At 40.1% G+C, this 17,328-nt stretch overlaps 1 protein-coding gene and 3 non-coding genes across 4 annotated transcripts; all 4 read left to right on the top strand.

Annotated features, from left to right (window-relative positions):
• The first annotated feature begins 317 nt into the window (after nt 1-317).
• On the top strand, nt 318-15,592 carry eif3ba (eukaryotic translation initiation factor 3, subunit Ba). The gene is made up of 19 exons (XM_034187597.1): nt 318-543; nt 2,948-3,140; nt 3,226-3,345; nt 3,436-3,493; nt 3,678-3,806; nt 3,886-4,043; nt 4,321-4,452; nt 4,553-4,619; nt 4,725-4,771; nt 4,872-5,082; nt 5,174-5,246; nt 5,340-5,462; nt 8,810-8,888; nt 9,095-9,233; nt 9,363-9,488; nt 9,742-9,819; nt 10,101-10,209; nt 10,307-10,419; nt 15,046-15,592. Exons 1-18 carry the CDS (start codon nt 444-446, stop codon nt 10,405-10,407), a joined length of 2,043 nt encoding a protein of 680 aa, XP_034043488.1. The 5' UTR covers nt 318-443; the 3' UTR covers nt 10,408-10,419; nt 15,046-15,592.
• Nucleotides 8,938-9,018, top strand: LOC117527172. Its single transcript, XR_004565461.1, has one exon. It is a non-coding gene; the product is annotated as a small nucleolar RNA SNORD60 (small nucleolar RNA).
• LOC117527171 lies at nt 9,526-9,609 on the top strand. The gene has a single exon (XR_004565460.1). It is a non-coding gene; the product is annotated as a small nucleolar RNA SNORD60 (small nucleolar RNA).
• Nucleotides 12,957-13,040, top strand: LOC117527170. The gene has a single exon (XR_004565459.1). It is a non-coding gene; the product is annotated as a small nucleolar RNA SNORD60 (small nucleolar RNA).
• Nucleotides 15,593-17,328: the final 1,736 nt, after the last annotated feature.

Here is a 17,328-nt window from a genome sequence, read left to right as displayed (position 1 = left end):
AATAACAATGATAATAATAAATAACGGATTGACTGTACGGTAGGAGGGGATATGTGATGACTTAGAGATGGAATCGGGCCATTACAAGTCTAATAAACATAATAATCATTAATAAACCGCGAAAAAAAACTAAACTAAAACGTGTCTTCCGTTTTCTTCTTCTTCAGTCGAGTCATTTGAAACTTTTACTTGATCTCTTTTCATATGGATGAAGTCAAACCGCAGCAGCAGCCTGTGATCCGTGATACGTCCCATCCACATGGTTTACAACTCGACCGTAGTGCTTCCGGGTCTCTGTGAGCGTGTTCCTGTGCTGCGTTTCCGTGGATTCGTCCATTTTCACCGAACCGCACATGGTGCCCCGCCGGCTGAGCACTGTCAGCCTCTTACAGTCTGGGATTTTACTCCGTCGTCGAGTAAAAATTGTCTCGTAGGCTTGTTAAATGCAAGATACGGTGGACATGGTTGACGACCCCGAGTATGAAGAGGAGGAGCCTTCCTTCAGCGATCCGGAGGACTACGTGGATGATATCGATGACGACGGTGAGCGACATCAGGAAAACCCCCGGCTTTTGGGCCTGCTGCTAACTGGATAGCCGAACAAAGTGCTCATGTGCTGACTTTGCCTTCCGCTACATTTCACTAGGCAGTCCACGAAATCACTCATTTTGCGGTGTACAATACGTGTTGTTATTATTATAGAATATGTAACGGTTTCCCTTAAATTTGACACATTCTATTAACTTTAACACAGTCCAAACCCATAGCGGCCTCCCAACGGGGAAAAAAAAACAATGTTAATGAATTGCTCACAAAAATGTTGTTTTGTTAAAGATGCAAATATGAAAAAATATCTTGCAGGTTTCCACTGTCAATTGGATTTATACTAATCCATGTCTATATTTTATAATAACATTTTGCATGTAAATTCTGACTAATTCCCATGTTATGTTGACTGGAATACGTACTTTGCGGATTCTTGTGCTTGTTTAGGTGTTTGAAATAAGATTATTGTGGAAATACGTTTTATGCCTTTTTTTATTATTATTTGTCTTGGCAATTTGTTCATGCATTTTTATGTACCCGTTACTTCTGTTGTCAAATCAACTTGAGACAATAATGAAAAGTAACATACCGAATTTTATTGTGGAAATTTATAGCCAAATATCTATTTTCAAAATTACAAACGATCACATTTTTAAAACCAAGAAAAGCAGAATATTGTCATATTTGAGATGCTCAAATGAGAAAATGCTTAATATAGTTGACTGGATAAACTATTAAAAACATCCATGAATAACTAAAATAGCACACTGAATGATTTTTGTTCATAATGATAAAATTTTACAGCTTTGATAAGCAGTAATGCATGAAGGAGTCCACACACAGCCTTACTGTTCTATGTACACATCTGTGGATACTTATGAATGAATTAATTTATTTGGCACACAAACTCAACAATAACAAAAAATTGATAAACAAGACACTTATAAACGCCCACCCCTTATATATATATATATATATATACACACATACGCACACTTCCAACAGCAAGTACCAGCACAGACTATAAATTGATCAATAAAAAGAAAACAGCCAGACAAATGCAGTGCACAGTCCCCAAAAACAGAAACAAAAATCTATAAACCTAGTTCATCATATTATAAGAAGCAATCGTGTTTTTCTTATGCAGCCTTTTAAAGCCAAGTAATGTACCGGATAACTTGATGTTATCAGGACAGTTATTCCAAATATTAACACCTTTAACAGAAATTCAACAACTTTTTACAGTAGTTTGAATCTTTGACTTCTCAGTTACTAACGTTCCTCTCAAATTGTAATTGGACTCCCTCATTTTAAACAGATCTTGGATAAGTTGAGGAAAAAATTAGTTTTTGACTTTATACATGATTTGCATTGCGGCATACTCAACCAAGTCCCAGAATTTTAAAATATGTAAACCAACAAATAATGGGTTTGTTGGTTCACGGTAGGGTTTGTCACTAATAATTATTATGGCTTTCTTTTGTAGTAAAAATAGTGGTTTTGTATTAGTTTTGTATGTGTTTCCCCAAACCTCAATGCAATAGGTCCATATGGAATCAGCAATGAATGATATAAAATAAGTTAATGAATGTTGCGAGAGCAAACAGAATAGGATCCAAGTATGAATTTTGTTCCACACAAATACTTGTTTAACAATACATAAATACCAGGCATAGATTGAGTGACCAATCAATGAAAAAACAAAACATGAATACACAACACAAAGCCCCTGCAATCCTCCATTTCATTCTCATTCAAACTGTTCTAACTGGCTCATGCTCCTAATGCACAGACCTCTGATATTTTCAGGTGCATCCTTTGTTTTGCTAAAAAGCTATGATGGCATTAAGACAAAGTTCACAAACAAATTTTCAGATTTGAAACATCAGAATGGCGTTTATACTTCATCATTCATTAGAGCCATCTCTCAGTTAATTTTTTGAAACTTGTGATAGATTGTTGAGATTCCAGGGAGTAACAAACTAATTTTCAGAAGCTAAGTACTGTGTAATTATTTTCATATAATGCTTTTATTTTCATTACTGTTTACCGTCTGGGCAGATGCAGTGCTTTTGTTCATCTTCAGTTGGAATGGAATAATAATTAGTTAACTGTTCAAAGCAGACATAACGGGTTTCTGGTTCTAAATTGGTTTACTATTATTTAAAAGCTATGTAGTTTAGACAGTGAGGAACTAATTTCATTGCTGTTTACTAGTGGATACCAGTTGTCTGCCAACTATCACCTCCACATAAGTGATGTCTTGAAAGAAATCGAGCCATATTAGAACCCTACTGATGTCTTTCAGTGAACACATTGGGGCAGTGTCCTTGTATTGTTTAGAAATGAAGTGATGTGCGAGTTGTGACCTCTGCTGTTCTCTTTGCCTTTTTCTGGTCAGAGCTCCTTGGTGATGTCTTGAGGGAGAAGCCTCAGGAGGCTGATGGCATAGACTCAATGGTGGTGGTGGACAATGTTCCCCAGGTGGGCCCAGAGCGTTTGGAAAAGCTCAAAAACGTCATACACAAGATTTTCTCCAAGTTTGGCAGGATCACCACTGAATTCTATCCAGAGACTGATGGTGTGACCAAAGGGTATGACCCTTTGCATTGATGTATGTTCTGCTTTTGTTGTTTTTCACTTTGAATTCAAGAGAAAACTTTATTTATTTTAATGTAGATACATTTTTCTTGAGTATGCTGCTCCAACTCAGGCCTTAGAGGCAGTAAAGAATGCTGATGGATACAAACTGGACAAACAGCACACATTCAGGGTCAACCTCTTCACTGACTTTGATAAGTACGTGTGCATTATCTGGTATTAAATTCAAAATCTTTAGTACAAATAAGAGTGCTAACGAGGTTTATTTTCCATGACCTCCCCCCACAGGTACATGAATATCAGTGATGAGTGGGAAGCTCCAGAAAAACAACCATTCAAAGATTTTGTGAGTGTTTAACAGATAATATTCTTTATGTTTTATTGTAAACAGAAATGTTTGTGTTTATATTTGGAAATTTTAGTAAGGTTTTTGTCCCCATTAACCCTACAGAATACACCATCATGTCATCAGTAAAACTGTTGCTAAAGTGGTTTTAGTTCCATCTTAAAGTGTCCTTGTGTTTCTCCAGGGTAACATGCGGCATTGGATTGAGGACCCAGATTGTCGAGATCAGTACAGTGTGATCTATGAAGCTGGAGAGAGAACCGCAATTTTCTCTAACGACGTTAAAGAGCCCCTCACAGTTGAGGAGAGAGCTGTAAGTAACTGAAGAATTAATTAATGCAGAACAAAGGAGGTGGTTGTTTGGCTTGATGATGTCTATGGATCTACTGCAGCGCTGGACAGAAACCTACGTACGCTGGTCTCCTAAAGGCACTTACCTGGCAACCTTCCACCAACGAGGAATTGCACTTTGGGGTGGCGAGAAGTTCAAACAGATTCAGCGATTCAGCCATCAGGGTGTGTCTCTCATCGACTTCTCGCCGTGTGAAAGGTAATCATTTCTGTTTGTTCGAATTAGGTGTCGACATATATGACTTATTTATTTTTCTGAATAATACGACTGGAAAATCAGTTTGTTGTCCAGCCCTGCACACAAGGCAGTATTTATGTAGGTGACCACATTTCTCAGTTGAAAGAAACTGAGAATGTTGTAATTAAATCACATAGAGAAAATGCTTACTGGTACCTCGGATGTCTGGAAGTGGATGTCATCAGATTTTTTCATTTGGGTTGTCTGAAGCTTATTGTGTGCTTGTGATGCTTTTTAGGTATGTTGTGACGTTCAGTCCGCTGATGGACACTAAGGAGGATCCACAGGCCATCATCATTTGGGACATTCTTACAGGACAAAAGAAGAGAGGCTTCCACTGCGAGAGCTCTGCACACTGGCCCATATTTAAGTCAGTACTTGACATTTTCTTGATGACTTGTTAAAATGTTTTCACATTTTCTGCTCATGTAGTGTTTTGTTGTGTTGTAATTGTATTCGTTTATTCTCAGATGGAGCCATGATGGAAAGTTCTTTGCTAGGATGACTCCAGATACTCTGAGTATCTATGAGACGCCAGTATGATGACTTTTAAAAAATATATACTACTACTATTATTGCTATTATTTAATTTACAGTATGATTGTACATGTGACAACGAAATCTTGCCTCTGTTCTTTTCAGTCTATGGGCTTGCTTGATAAGAAGAGTCTCAAGATTAATGGGATCAAGTAAGACTGTCCTCAGTACTGCTTCTGAGGATTAGTTTTTTTTCATTTACTTGTTAATTGGTGTATATATTTGGGGAGTTTGACCACTCTGTGCATACAGGGACTTCTCGTGGTCTCCCGGTGACAACATTATAGCTTTCTGGGTACCTGAAGACAAAGACATACCAGCCAGAGTGACTCTGATGCAGATGCCTTCTCGTCAAGAGATTCGAGTTCGCAACCTCTTTAATGTTGTCGACTGCAAGCTACACTGGCAGAGGAATGGAGATTATCTCTGTGTGAAGGTGGACAGGACGCCGAAAGGAACACAGGTATAGAGTGAATTAAAATGAAAAAGAAAACAACAAAATAACAGATACCATTTAAAATGAAATTATGAACTTGGATTTTTATCCTTTGCAGGGTGTGGTCACCAACTTTGAAATATTCCGTATGAGAGAAAAGCAGGTTCCTGTTGATGTGGTAGAGATGAAGGGTATGAACATGGCTATGATGCTCTCACATCCAAAGTAACAGTGGTTGTTTTGCGTAATGAGAATCCACATCTGTTATGTGTCTGTCCTTCTAGAAAGCATCATAGCGTTTGCATGGGAGCCCAATGGCAGCAACTTTGCCGTTCTCCACGGAGAGTCTCCCAGAATCAATGCCTCCTTCTATCACGTCAAAAGTAACGGAAAGATTGAGCTCCTGAGTGAGTATTTTCTGCAAATATCCAACTGGTGTTTTGACACAAGGATGCATAAATGTGACAACATATTCCAAAAGAAGCCCCGCTGTTAGGACGGAGGTCTCAGCAGGTCAGGGATTGAAGGGCACGGGCTTTTAATAATGTGTAGACGCAGTGCCATCACATGACTTTCAGTGCTGCTGTCCCCATGTTGGTGGGAAAAAGAGATGCTGGATTGACTCATCTGGTATACAAATAGGCCTATGCATGTCAGATTGCAAAGCAAATGCCTATTTCTACTCCACTAAAGACAGTGTATACTTAGATGGTGAGACTAAACTGTGACATGCCAAAATGTTAGCTAGATGTGGGGCAACATCTGGACAGTCTGCCTGGATGACTGAACAGGCTGCCTTGTCTTTCAGAAACTACAAAATTGTCAAGTAAAACTTCAGCCTTTCGAGTCAGCCACAGTCCAATGGTCATGAATTTTTCAAAAAGGGTGATTTATTATTTTTTTCTTCACTTTTATCCTATGTTGATCACCTTATGTCCAATGTAAAATACAGTAATTTAGGGATATTGGTTCAAAATTTTAGATAAACATTTTACAGCGTTATGAATATTGCATTTTTTTCCCCCCCTTCGAGATACACACTCTATGTAGCATTACACACACACACCTGACCATTCAGGTATTGAAGAAAACAGGTATGCATTATCAGAATTTTTTTTTTTTTTTATTAACTTAAGGTGTCAATGGGAATTTTATTCTAAGCGGGTACATACTCACAATACAAGAATATACATGTTATTTTTTTAGGTCCTGTGACAGACTGGTGTCTGGGGTGTACCCCGCCTCACGTCCCATGACTGCTGGTTTAGGCTCCAGCTCTCCAATCCCCCGTAACCCTTAATTAGAGTAAGCGCTTATAGAAGATGGATGGATGGACATGTTAATTTTGACAGTGAAATTAGCCCATGTTGTGTCCTCATTATGAGATTGCTACGGACTCTACATAAATCACCAGACACAACACAGCAGATGTTTGTTTGCTCTTTTACACCACGCGATCCTAAAACAGTTCAGATTACCACGCTGTATCTTAAGTTTTAAAGCAAATCAGAGTATTTGTATAATGAGTTATTTGCAAATTTGCAACGCTGAAAAAAAAATGTAATTTTTACTTTAATTGACATTCTGTTCAAAAGAAAAAAATAGTTTTTTCAAGGCAATAAGTTAATGCATGTAGGCAGTTGTTAGTGTTATAACCAAGAAAAAAACACAGGTACTAATGAAAAACTCATCACAACTTGTTATACATACGAGGTCTGTCAATAAAGTATAGGTCCTTTTTATTTTTTTCAAAAACTATATGGATTTCATTCATATGTTTTTACGTCAGACATGCTTGAACCCTTGTGCGCATGCGTGAGTTTTTCCACGCCTGTCGGTGACGTCATTCGCCTGTGAGCACTCCTTGTGGGAGGAGTCGTCCAGCCCCTCGTCGGAATTCCTTTGTCTGAGAAGTTGCTGAGAGACTGGCGCTTTGTTTGATCAAAATTTTTTCTAAACCTGTGAGACACATCGAAGTGGACACGGTTCGAAAAATTAAGCTGGTTTTCGGTGAAAATTTTAACGGCTGATGAGAGATTTTGAGGTGATACTGTCGCTTTAAGGACTTCCCACGGAGCGAGACGTGGCGCAGCAGTCCCAGGCGCCGTCGTCAGCCTGTTTCAAGCTGAAAACCTCCACATTTCAGGCTCTATTGATCCAGGACATCGTGAGAGAACAGAGAAGTTTCAGAAGAAGTCGGTTTCAGCATTTTATCCGGATATTCCACTGTTAAAGGAGATTTTTTTTAATGAAAGACGTGCGGGCAGATTGCAGCGTCGGCTTGCAGCCGCTGCGACGCTCCGCCACAGGAAAAACACCTCTGTTGGAAGCGTTAAGCGTTAAGTTGGAACATGTCCAGCTGTTAAACAATTTCTCAGATACTCACTCCACTGAAAGCCATCAAAAGCCGCCTGGATTTTACAAATGGTTATCAACACGGAGGTGTTTTTCCTGTGCCACCGCACCGCGCCGGCTGCGTCCCGACGCGTGGACCCGTCTGCACGTCTTTCATTAAAAAAAATCTCCTTTAACAGTGGAATATCCGGATAAAATGCTGAAACCGACTTCTTCTGAAACTTCTCTGTTCTCTCACGACGTCCTGGATCAATAGTGCCTGAAATGTGGAGGTTTTCAGCTTGAAACAGGCTGACGACGGCGCCTGGGACCGCTGCGCGACGTCTCGCACCGTGGGAAGTCCTTAAAGCGACAGTATCACCTCAAAATCTCTCATCAGCCGTTAAAATTTTCACCGAAAACCAGCTTAATTTTTCGAACCGTGTCCACTTCGATGTGTCTCACAGGTTTAGAAAAAATTTTGATCAAACAAAGTGCCAGTCTCTCAGCAACTTCTCAGACAAAGGAATTCCGACGAGGGGCTGGACGACTCCTCCCACAAGGAGTGCTCACAGGCGAATGACGTCACCGACGGCCGTGGAAAAACTCACGCATGCGCACGAGGGTTCAAGCATGTCTGACGTAAAAACATATGAATGAAATCCATATAGTTTTTGAAAAAAATAAAAAGGACATATACTTTATTGACAGCCCTCGTAAATGTGATTGTGGCTTTTTGAGACAATGAGAGCAAAAGAGAGAATGGGGCGAGAGTGATTGGGACATACGTGCAACAAAGATCACTCAGGCTGGGATTTGAACCTGCAGATGGCGGAAACTGCATCTTGTGGTTTTTTGATGGCATCCATTTGTTCTCATTCCTTATTCACTCATTAAACATACCAAATATTGTACAGAACAAACATATTCTTCAAATGCTCAGATAGGAAGAAGACATTAAGAAGCTGTGACGTGAATGAAGCAAACCTCCTCCTCTGTACGCAAGAGCACTCACATACTTGCAGTGTAATTCTGCAAGTTCGCCTTCAGTGTAAGAAATAAGCCTTTTTCCTGCCAAGATAGTGATTGCATGATCTAATGAAGTCAGCTGGGCGGGGTTCTACAGATGAAGATGCACTCTGTGCAGCCGTTCACTGCTTCTCATGAAGAAAATAAAGCCAAAATAAGGCTCTCGTTTGTAGAGTTCATCTTAAAATTTGACACAACTTCAAATGTCCCAGTCACTCTGCTTATTGCTCACTGCACTGCATCAATGTTAATCAGTCTGCCCAAGTTCAGTGATCTTGTCAGCTGTCTGTAAAAGTGGAGGAACGTTCTGGCTCTGATGTTTTTAGTAAGTACTGCACAGTTGATGTTAGCTTTGTACACTTTCTAAACCTCTGGATACTTTGTTTTCCAGAGATGTTTGACAAGCAGCAGGCCAACAGCATCTTCTGGAGTCCACAAGGACAGTTTATGGTGCTGGCGGGACTCAGGAGGTTAGTTTGACATTTGTCCAGCTGAATAAAAGAGAGAGAGTGGACAAGAAGCCACTGATGACCATCTAAATTTTCTGACACCTCGTATGAGAGCTATTATGCTCCTGATTCTGACTTTGTTCTGAGGCTCACAGTGTTATGCGTTTGTGCTTGGATGTGTGCACGGATGCGTTCACTTGTGTGTAAGCTGTTGTCTCTGTGTTCAGTATGAACGGGGCCCTCGCCTTTGTGGACACGTCAGACTGCACCATGATGAACATAGCAGAGCACTACATGGCGTCTGACGTGGAGTGGGACCCGACCGGCCGCTACGTTGTTACCTCCGTTTCCTGGTGGAGTCACAAGGTGGAGTCATGACCCAAAAGTGCTTTTTGTGTGTGTGTCTGTGTGTGTGTGTGTTCTTGCTAAGGGGCTAAGTCAATAAAATCTGTGCATAACTGTTTCTTTCCTGTATCTGACATTTTTCATGTCTAGGTGGACAATGCGTACTGGCTGTGGACGTTTCAGGGGCGTCTTCTTCAGAAGAACAACAAGGACCGCTTCTGTCAGCTGCTCTGGAGACCGAGACCTCCAAGCCTGCTGAGCACAGAACAGATCAAGGTACCATTCAATATATATGTGTGCCTGTTTGTGTTGGAGCCAGTGATGACAGACTAACTTTTCTGACACCTCGTATGAGAGCTGCAGTTAAGCTCCTGATTCTATCGCTAATCTGAGGCTCTCAACTACAACATCCTGTGTATTGAAGCAAGTAAATTGGCAGTCCATGGTCCAATCTCTGGGTATAAACCCCAGCCCTGCATGCCTCAAGGCCTGTATATTACTTATACACAGTGTCTCTCATTTCTTGCAGGCGATCAAGAAAGATCTTAAGAAATATGCAAAGATCTTTGAACAGAAGGATCGCCTGAGTCAGTCTAAGGCATCTAAGGTTAGACTCATTCCATTAATTTAATTTACTGTATTGTTTCTTCTTCAAAAATATTCCTGATTTTGAGGAGTTTGTTGGCAATTATGTCTGCATTTTAATATGTTTGTTTTCTGTGTGGAGTATTATAAATTTTGTATTTATAGTTTCTAATTCTAACTAAGCCACTGAAATAGCATAAATCACCTGTGGTTTCATGTTCCATGGCACAATCAGTATTTTTTTTTTCTCTTTTTCATGATTCCATGTGCTAGATCCTGAATGTGTTTTTGTGGTTTGAGTAGGAGTTGGTGGACAAACGCAGGGCCATGATGGAGGAGTACCGCCACTACAGGGAGGCGGCGCAGCAGCTTTATCAGGAACAGAAGGACCTCCGCCTTGAGCTCAGAGGAGGTTTGGCCTCCTGCCTGTTAAACTCTTTAAAGTTTACTTTCATCCACAGTTTTCATCATTAATGCAGAGTTCATTGAATTTTGTTTGTGTCTTCCAGGAGTAGACACTGATGAGCTTGATAGCAATGTGGACGACTGGGAGGAGGAGACCATTGAGTTTTTTATCAACGAAGAAATCATTCCCCTTGGCGATCTGTAGTTCCTTACGCAGGTAACCCATGTGCATAAGCAGAAAAATACCTTTCTCTTTCCGGCATATAGTTCTGGAGTTTGACTGTGCGGTCTACATTCAGTTGTTGGTCCTGATTCCACTTTGTATACTTTGAATATGGAGCACCCACCTCCACAGTGCATGGCTGTAGAAATGGGGTCAGTCAAAGTGCATCTCACAATCCTCTTGAGTTCAGAAGGTGTGATCTACATTCTTTGAGTAAAATCAAGATTCAAATGTCTGAGTTCCTGAAGACCTTTCCCTCTATCCTGCAGTGCCACTTCATTGGGTGCTACTGGTCCTTCAGGACAGAGCTTGTGTAACAAGGACATGTTGAAAAACCTTTTGGTAATTCCTGAATTTGATTACTTTTAATTATTACTTACTTGGGGGGGGGGGGGGGGGGGGGGGGGATTGTTTAGCATTGCTATGAGGATTTGGACAAATTTGAATCAGTTCACAAATGTCAAAAATAAAATGTTAATAGCGGGAAGAAAAAGAATTGGAAGTGTAGATGCCCAATTGAACTCCCTCTGCATTAAGCCCAGGTTACACATAGACGGTTTTGTCGGCGAGTAGTACGTAGACCGAAGTTCGCGGTAGTTACGGCTGTTTTCGCGGTGGAAAGGGGCGATTCGCTCGCGCGCACGTAAAAAAAAAAGAAAGAAAAAAAGAAACTCCGCTGTTCCTCTGCTCTTTCCCCCAAAAAACTCTGTCATAATTGTGTTTAGAAACCAGTCACCATTTGTTTTATTATACATCTGTGTAGTTAATTAATAAAATATTCTCTACAGACGATTCGCTCGCGCGCACGTAAAAAAAAGAAAGAAAAAAAGAAACTCCGCTGCTCCTCTGCTTTTTCCCCCAAAAAACTCAGTCGTATTTGTGTTTAGAAGCCAGTCACCATTTGTTTTATTATACATCTGTGTAGTTAATAAAATATTCTCTACAGACGATTCGCTCACGCGCACGTAAAAAAAACGAAAGAAAAAAGAAACTCCGCTCCCTGCTGCTGTTTGCTGCGGGGCTGCTCCTCACTCTTTCCCTTAAAAAAACTCTGTCATAATTGTGTTTAGAAACCAGTCACCATTTGTTTTATTATACATCTGTGTAGTTAATTAATAAAATATTCTCTACAGACGATTCGCTCGCGTGCACGTAAAAAAAGAAAGAAAAAAAGAAACTCCGCTCCCCGCTGCTGTTTGCTGTGGGGCTGCTCCTCGCTCCTTCCCCCAAAAAACTGTCATAATTGTGTTTAGAAACCAGTCAACATTTGTTTTATTATACATCTGTGTAGTTAATTAATAAAATATTCTCTACAGACGATTCGCTTGCGCGCACGTAAAAAAAAAGAAAGAAAAAAGAAACTCCGCTCCCTGCTGCTGTTTGCTGCGGGGCTGCTCCTCGCTTTCCCCCAAAAAACTCTGTCATAATTGTGTTTAGAAGCCAGTCACCATTTGCTTTATTATACAGCTGTGTAACTAATAAGCAAAATAATCTCCAGGACGATTCGCGCGCGCATGCACATAAAATAAAAAGAAACTCCGCTCCACGCTGCTGTGGTTCTGCTGCTTGCTCCAAAAACTCTGTCATGATTGTAAAATAAAGGACAAAAGAGACGTCCTGCTCACAGGCTGCTACCAGATACAGGACATGTTCACATCTTCAAACTCCAGACATCTCCACGTCACTACATATTCAGTCCCTGATTGGTCATCGCGGCACGACGAGAACTGCGGCACTACAGGAAGCGGCAGGATGAAACGGCGATTAAAAGGTATCAAATGCCGTTGTTCACGTTGTCGCTGTCATCACGGGAGGTCTCCGGGAGCGCTCCCGGAATTACTCCACATGTTGAATAATTTTTTCGACGATTCCCGGTAAAGCTGGAACTAAGCCACGCCCCCTAGTGCCGGCGTTAACAACGGCGTGTGATTCTTAATACGGCCAAAAACGCTTCCGGGAGCTCTTACCGTCTGTGTGTAAATGGGGCTTTAAAAGCGAGTATATGGAAGCAGTTTGCCTTCTATGACATGGAGATTTAAGTATTGTTTTTGATCATCTAGCCATTATTTGTGGTGTTGAAGATGACGCATGCTCACATGTAGGCTGCAACAGGCCAGTTTAATCACCCACCAATTTATACTCTGGGATATGAATTGCTCTGGCAAACCCAAATGTCTTGGGGGAAATCAGAAGGAGAGTAAATCACATAGCCCTGGCAGGCAGATTTATTCCCCAGGTTGTGTTTTGAGCTAGGAAATAGAAATAGCCTAAATAATACTACATGGTGTAGCTCATAATGTTTCCAGACAATAAAACAGGCTAGCCTACTTTAACGTCAGGTATAGTCTGGGCTGTAGCCTGGGGTATATCTTGAGCTAGGAAATAGAAATAGTGTAGCCTAAATAATTCCCCAGGGTGGTGGTGCTGTTATCGTTGTTGTAATTATAATAATGAGAGCAGGTAGAACAGATCTGGGTTCAGTTCCGGGATCAAGGTACCATTTGATTTATGTGGCTGCCTGTTTGTATTGGAGCCAGTGATGACAGACTAACTTTTCTGACACCTCGTATGAGAGCTGCGGTTCAGCTCCTGATTCCAATGCTGATCTGAGGCTCTAAACTGCAGCATCCTGTGTGTTGAAGAAAGACAATTTAATGATGAAAACACATTAGAAGGTCAAAATATTGACCTGTGGCCTTGGTGGTGTTTGTAGTACATCACATAATACCAGCCTATCGACTGGGTTTTGATTTAAAGTGTGTCTGCTTTGGGCTGGTGTTTTGGACATGACACGTAATCTGCACTGCCTACATCCAGCCTGCTGTAAATGGATGCAGACCTTGGCTTTTGCACTGGTGTCCCAGAAGGAGTTGAACTCTCAACCACTTCACACTATGAAGCCCAACGATAAGCACCAGTGTTGCTGACCAAAAAAAACCCCCAAAAATATTGGTCTGCCCTTCCTTCACTGCGTGTGCGTCGTTTCGGACCACAGCAGCACGTCTTAGTCTGACTCTCTACACCCAAAGCGATCAAATGGATTCATGTGATTATTAGCCGTCAGATGACAAAGTAAAACCTCTTAAATCATTCTGAAGTCAGATTTAAGCAGAAATGAGGCGATAATCAGTGAGTCACTACTGACGCTCCGAAATGATGTAGGTGCACATCAGACTCAGACGTGCTGCTCTGATTGGTCCCCTGTCTTTTATTATGAAATAATGCTCAATTTATGTGGAAACAATTGTTGTACAAAAGCTTCAGATATCTGTCGCTGAGATAGATGACTGGAGTGCAGTTTTAAGTAGAAACAAGGTGATTATCAGTGCGTTTTGGATTAACCTGTAAAACCTGAGTGCCCCCGGGGTCAGTGGATGAGGTTGATTTTAATATGAAGTGCAAAGTAAACAAAAAAGGCCCTGTAATAATGCATTATGCTCATGTGAAAATCTGTTATAATCTCTGTGTGCACACAATGGGGGGGAGGGCATTCAGAAATGACAGATTGGCTTATATTTCACTTGTGACTATAAAGTCATCACATTTACAAATCCTGATAATATTGAGTTAATGTTAGCAAGAATAAAGACCAAAACAGTGAATATAAGACTCAAGTTGTATAGATGAAGAATTGCTTCAAAAAGTTAGCAGGTAACTTATATGGAATGCTTCATTGACATTGGTGCACTGATGGGATCTGGCCATTGGTGGAGTTGAGCCACAGACTTTCTTGCTGTGACATTGAGTGCTGATTGAACACAATGCTGCATTCTGGAACAAATAGGTTGGAATCTCCTAAATGAAAATTGTCCCTTTGATTGTCGAAGTCCTCCAGCTCCGTGGCATTATACACCTCACAAACAAAAGTATAACCTTTTTAAAGCAGTTGGTGGGTTTGAGTACAACTTTAGACCTAGTTAACTGCCACCACGTGAAGATATCTATGAAAGAACGTAATTCTGGTCTACCGTCCTCAGTGGGAGATCATTGGACTTTTCTTAAGTACATCATATTTGTCCATTACATCTATTAACAGACCAGTTTGTTCACTTAGATATTCACAGTGGTGGATAGAATACTGGAAATCAGTACTTCAGGAAATGTTCTACTGCTACTATTAAAAAAAACCCACCCAAATAAGTTTGAAAATTCACTCCTAAGAAGCTTACCTTCAAGGAAAAGTTTATATATATATATATATAATGTACCTAGTTCATAAATTACTCTAAGTACAAGTTAGTTTGTTCAACTATTTATGTCCTGGAAAATAGATTTTCTCTTTTTCTTTGAGCTAATTATTTACATCTGTCTTTGAATGCCAGAAAAATGGGTTTGGTCCAAGACGGGTATTAGAAAATTTGAAATTCCAAGATGTCGTGAATGCACCTGTATGCTAATGTTAACCATGGTTGGCGTTCTCGTTAATACGGCCCGTCAGTAGTTGAAATGTGCCCTGTTAGTGTAACAACATCCCATTATAAATAGCTGCATGCGCCACATCTGGAAATGTGGCATTTCCTAGAAAACTGTTTACATAAAAACAATGAAATGTCCAAATAAAGAGTTTGTAGCCACATATGTTTTTGATTTGAGTTGTTCTCTTTCCATTTTGAATGTCAGTGCATCCATTTTTTGTGTGTGTGTGGAAAGAGCAGAGACGTTTTATTGATTGGAGGACGACGACCACGCTCTGAATCTTGAGGTTCACCACGAGCCTTGGTATTCTACGTTAGTGACATCATCACAGCGCACGCCTTGTGGATCAGCAGCCACGTTAAAGGACAAGAGAGGATACTTTACTTTTCTCTCATCTGCCTTTTTTTTTTTTTTTTTTTTCTCTCCACGCCCTGCGGAACTTAATATTTGGTCATACTGCCTCCTTTTTGCTGTTCATTGATTGGAGGCGCTGTTCTCCTGCCTCTTCTATTAATTGGACTTCTTGTCACTGAACTGGTTTTACCATGCTGGTGTGTTGTCACGGGGCAGCAGAGAGTGCCGTACCAGTGGTGCGTGGAGGAGCTGTGACAAAACAAGTAGCCTTGTTAGTTAATGTGCTGATGTGGCACTACAATGGTCTGTATCCTCCTCCTTTCAGAATAGGCTTTCACACAGCGAGGGGGTGTGCTGGGGGAATATCTTTAAATAAACGTACAAACTCAATACGACAGCTCAGTCTTGGTGTTTGGTTATTGGATCATCTCTTCTGTCCACCCAACCTGACAGAAATGATTATAAGTCAACACACAAGATGGATGAAGGCTTTTCCATGCATGTTATGTTAAATCAGGAATGACATGTAATTTAAATCCCATACTTCCAATTGCCTTTTTAAAATAAAACATTTTGGCTAATTATATGTACAATTTATGACAAAATCTTTGTGATTCTAATACCCTCTCAGGACCCACCTGCAGTACCATCACAGCCTGCCTGGGGCCACTGCCCACATTTTAAAAATTGCTGCTCATCCTTGTTTTCAACCTGATGCCATTGTTTTTGTTCAGAATGATTCATGTCCACATTCAAACAATGTCACTGGGCTGTGATCCAAGTATTGGGGACAGTGTTTTGCCTGTGACCAATCACAGTGACCCAATTGTTGGTGGATAGGTTTATTAGTCTAAGTGGGTCTGGCTGCCTGATGGAAAAGTGACGGCAAATACTGTTTATCCCCCCACATTACAAAAAAATGGGCTTTGAAAGAGCTGTTTTACCTCATTAACCTAATCTGTTCACCCTGTCTGAGATATTCACTGTGTGACGGGATGAACAAAGCCATGTCATTCGTAGAAGTTAGGACTTTGAATTTTGAGTGGCATCTTAAATTTATTCAACAGGCACCATTTCTGAACTGCCTGGTTCTTATGACATGGAGATATCAGCCCACCTGTTATAGTCTCACTGTGTCAAATGTCTTTTTCTAATTTTATCTAATAGGAAACACCTTTTCTGAACAAACAAAAATGTCAAAACTGACTTGGTGTTCCCTTTATCAGGTTGAAATGAGCAATTTTTTTCCAATAAAGTACCACAATTCTATGTGCTGCCCTTGTTAGCTCACTGAACAGGTAAATGAGCTCATTTAAAAGATTTTTTTTTTTTTTTTTTTGGTTTTTGCAGTTAGGATAAACACATTAACTTGACATTGGTTGCATTTAATATTGATTACAAAAATGTGTAATTACAATGTTAAAAGGGACTGGGTATGTTTCTTTTCGCATCTGCAAATTTTTCAATGAACTCCCACAATTCTATAACTTTCCTCCATGATAGTTACCTGAAAAGGTACATAATGAATGAAATTTCAAAAATAAGCAAGTTATTGTGATCATTTGTGTTAATATGAAAAATGACTGATTACAAAAACATTTGATATTTTCTGCAAAAGGTGCATAATTACAATGTCAATACAGATGAGATGGCTCTTTTGTCAGTATAATGTCTATTTTTTTCTATAATTACATTTGTCATCCACGTGAGCCAGATTTTTTTAAGTAGATAATGACATTTCAATAATGCAGACTTTAATTAGAATTTTTTGTTGTTTATATTTTGTGTTGCTCACTTTTTGACATAAAGCTTGGTTTATAGGACAATGAAGAAAGATGGGTGCCACAGATTCCATTGTACTAAGTGAAGTACAGGTGAAGCTGTTTTACCTAAATACAAATAAAGTGCATTAATGCTGTAGAATTTTTTTTTTATCTTTATTTCAAGGCAAATGTGGCCTTGCAATCCCACTAACCCAAGGAGGACATCTCTGCTTAATATTATAGTAATCCATTATTGTCTTTCTGTCAACAGTAATTATATAATTTATATTAGTTACACAGTTACATGATGGGCAACTGCCATCTAAACAAAAATGTAAGATCCAAAGTTGGACTCTGTTATGGTATTCCA

The sequence above is a fragment of the Thalassophryne amazonica genome, chromosome 15, assembly GCF_902500255.1.
Source record: "Thalassophryne amazonica chromosome 15, fThaAma1.1, whole genome shotgun sequence".
NCBI classification, from domain to species: Eukaryota; Metazoa; Chordata; class Actinopteri; order Batrachoidiformes; family Batrachoididae; genus Thalassophryne; species Thalassophryne amazonica.
The sequence above is the reverse complement of the archived record's forward strand: the minus strand, read 5'-3'. Positions and strand labels throughout refer to the sequence as shown.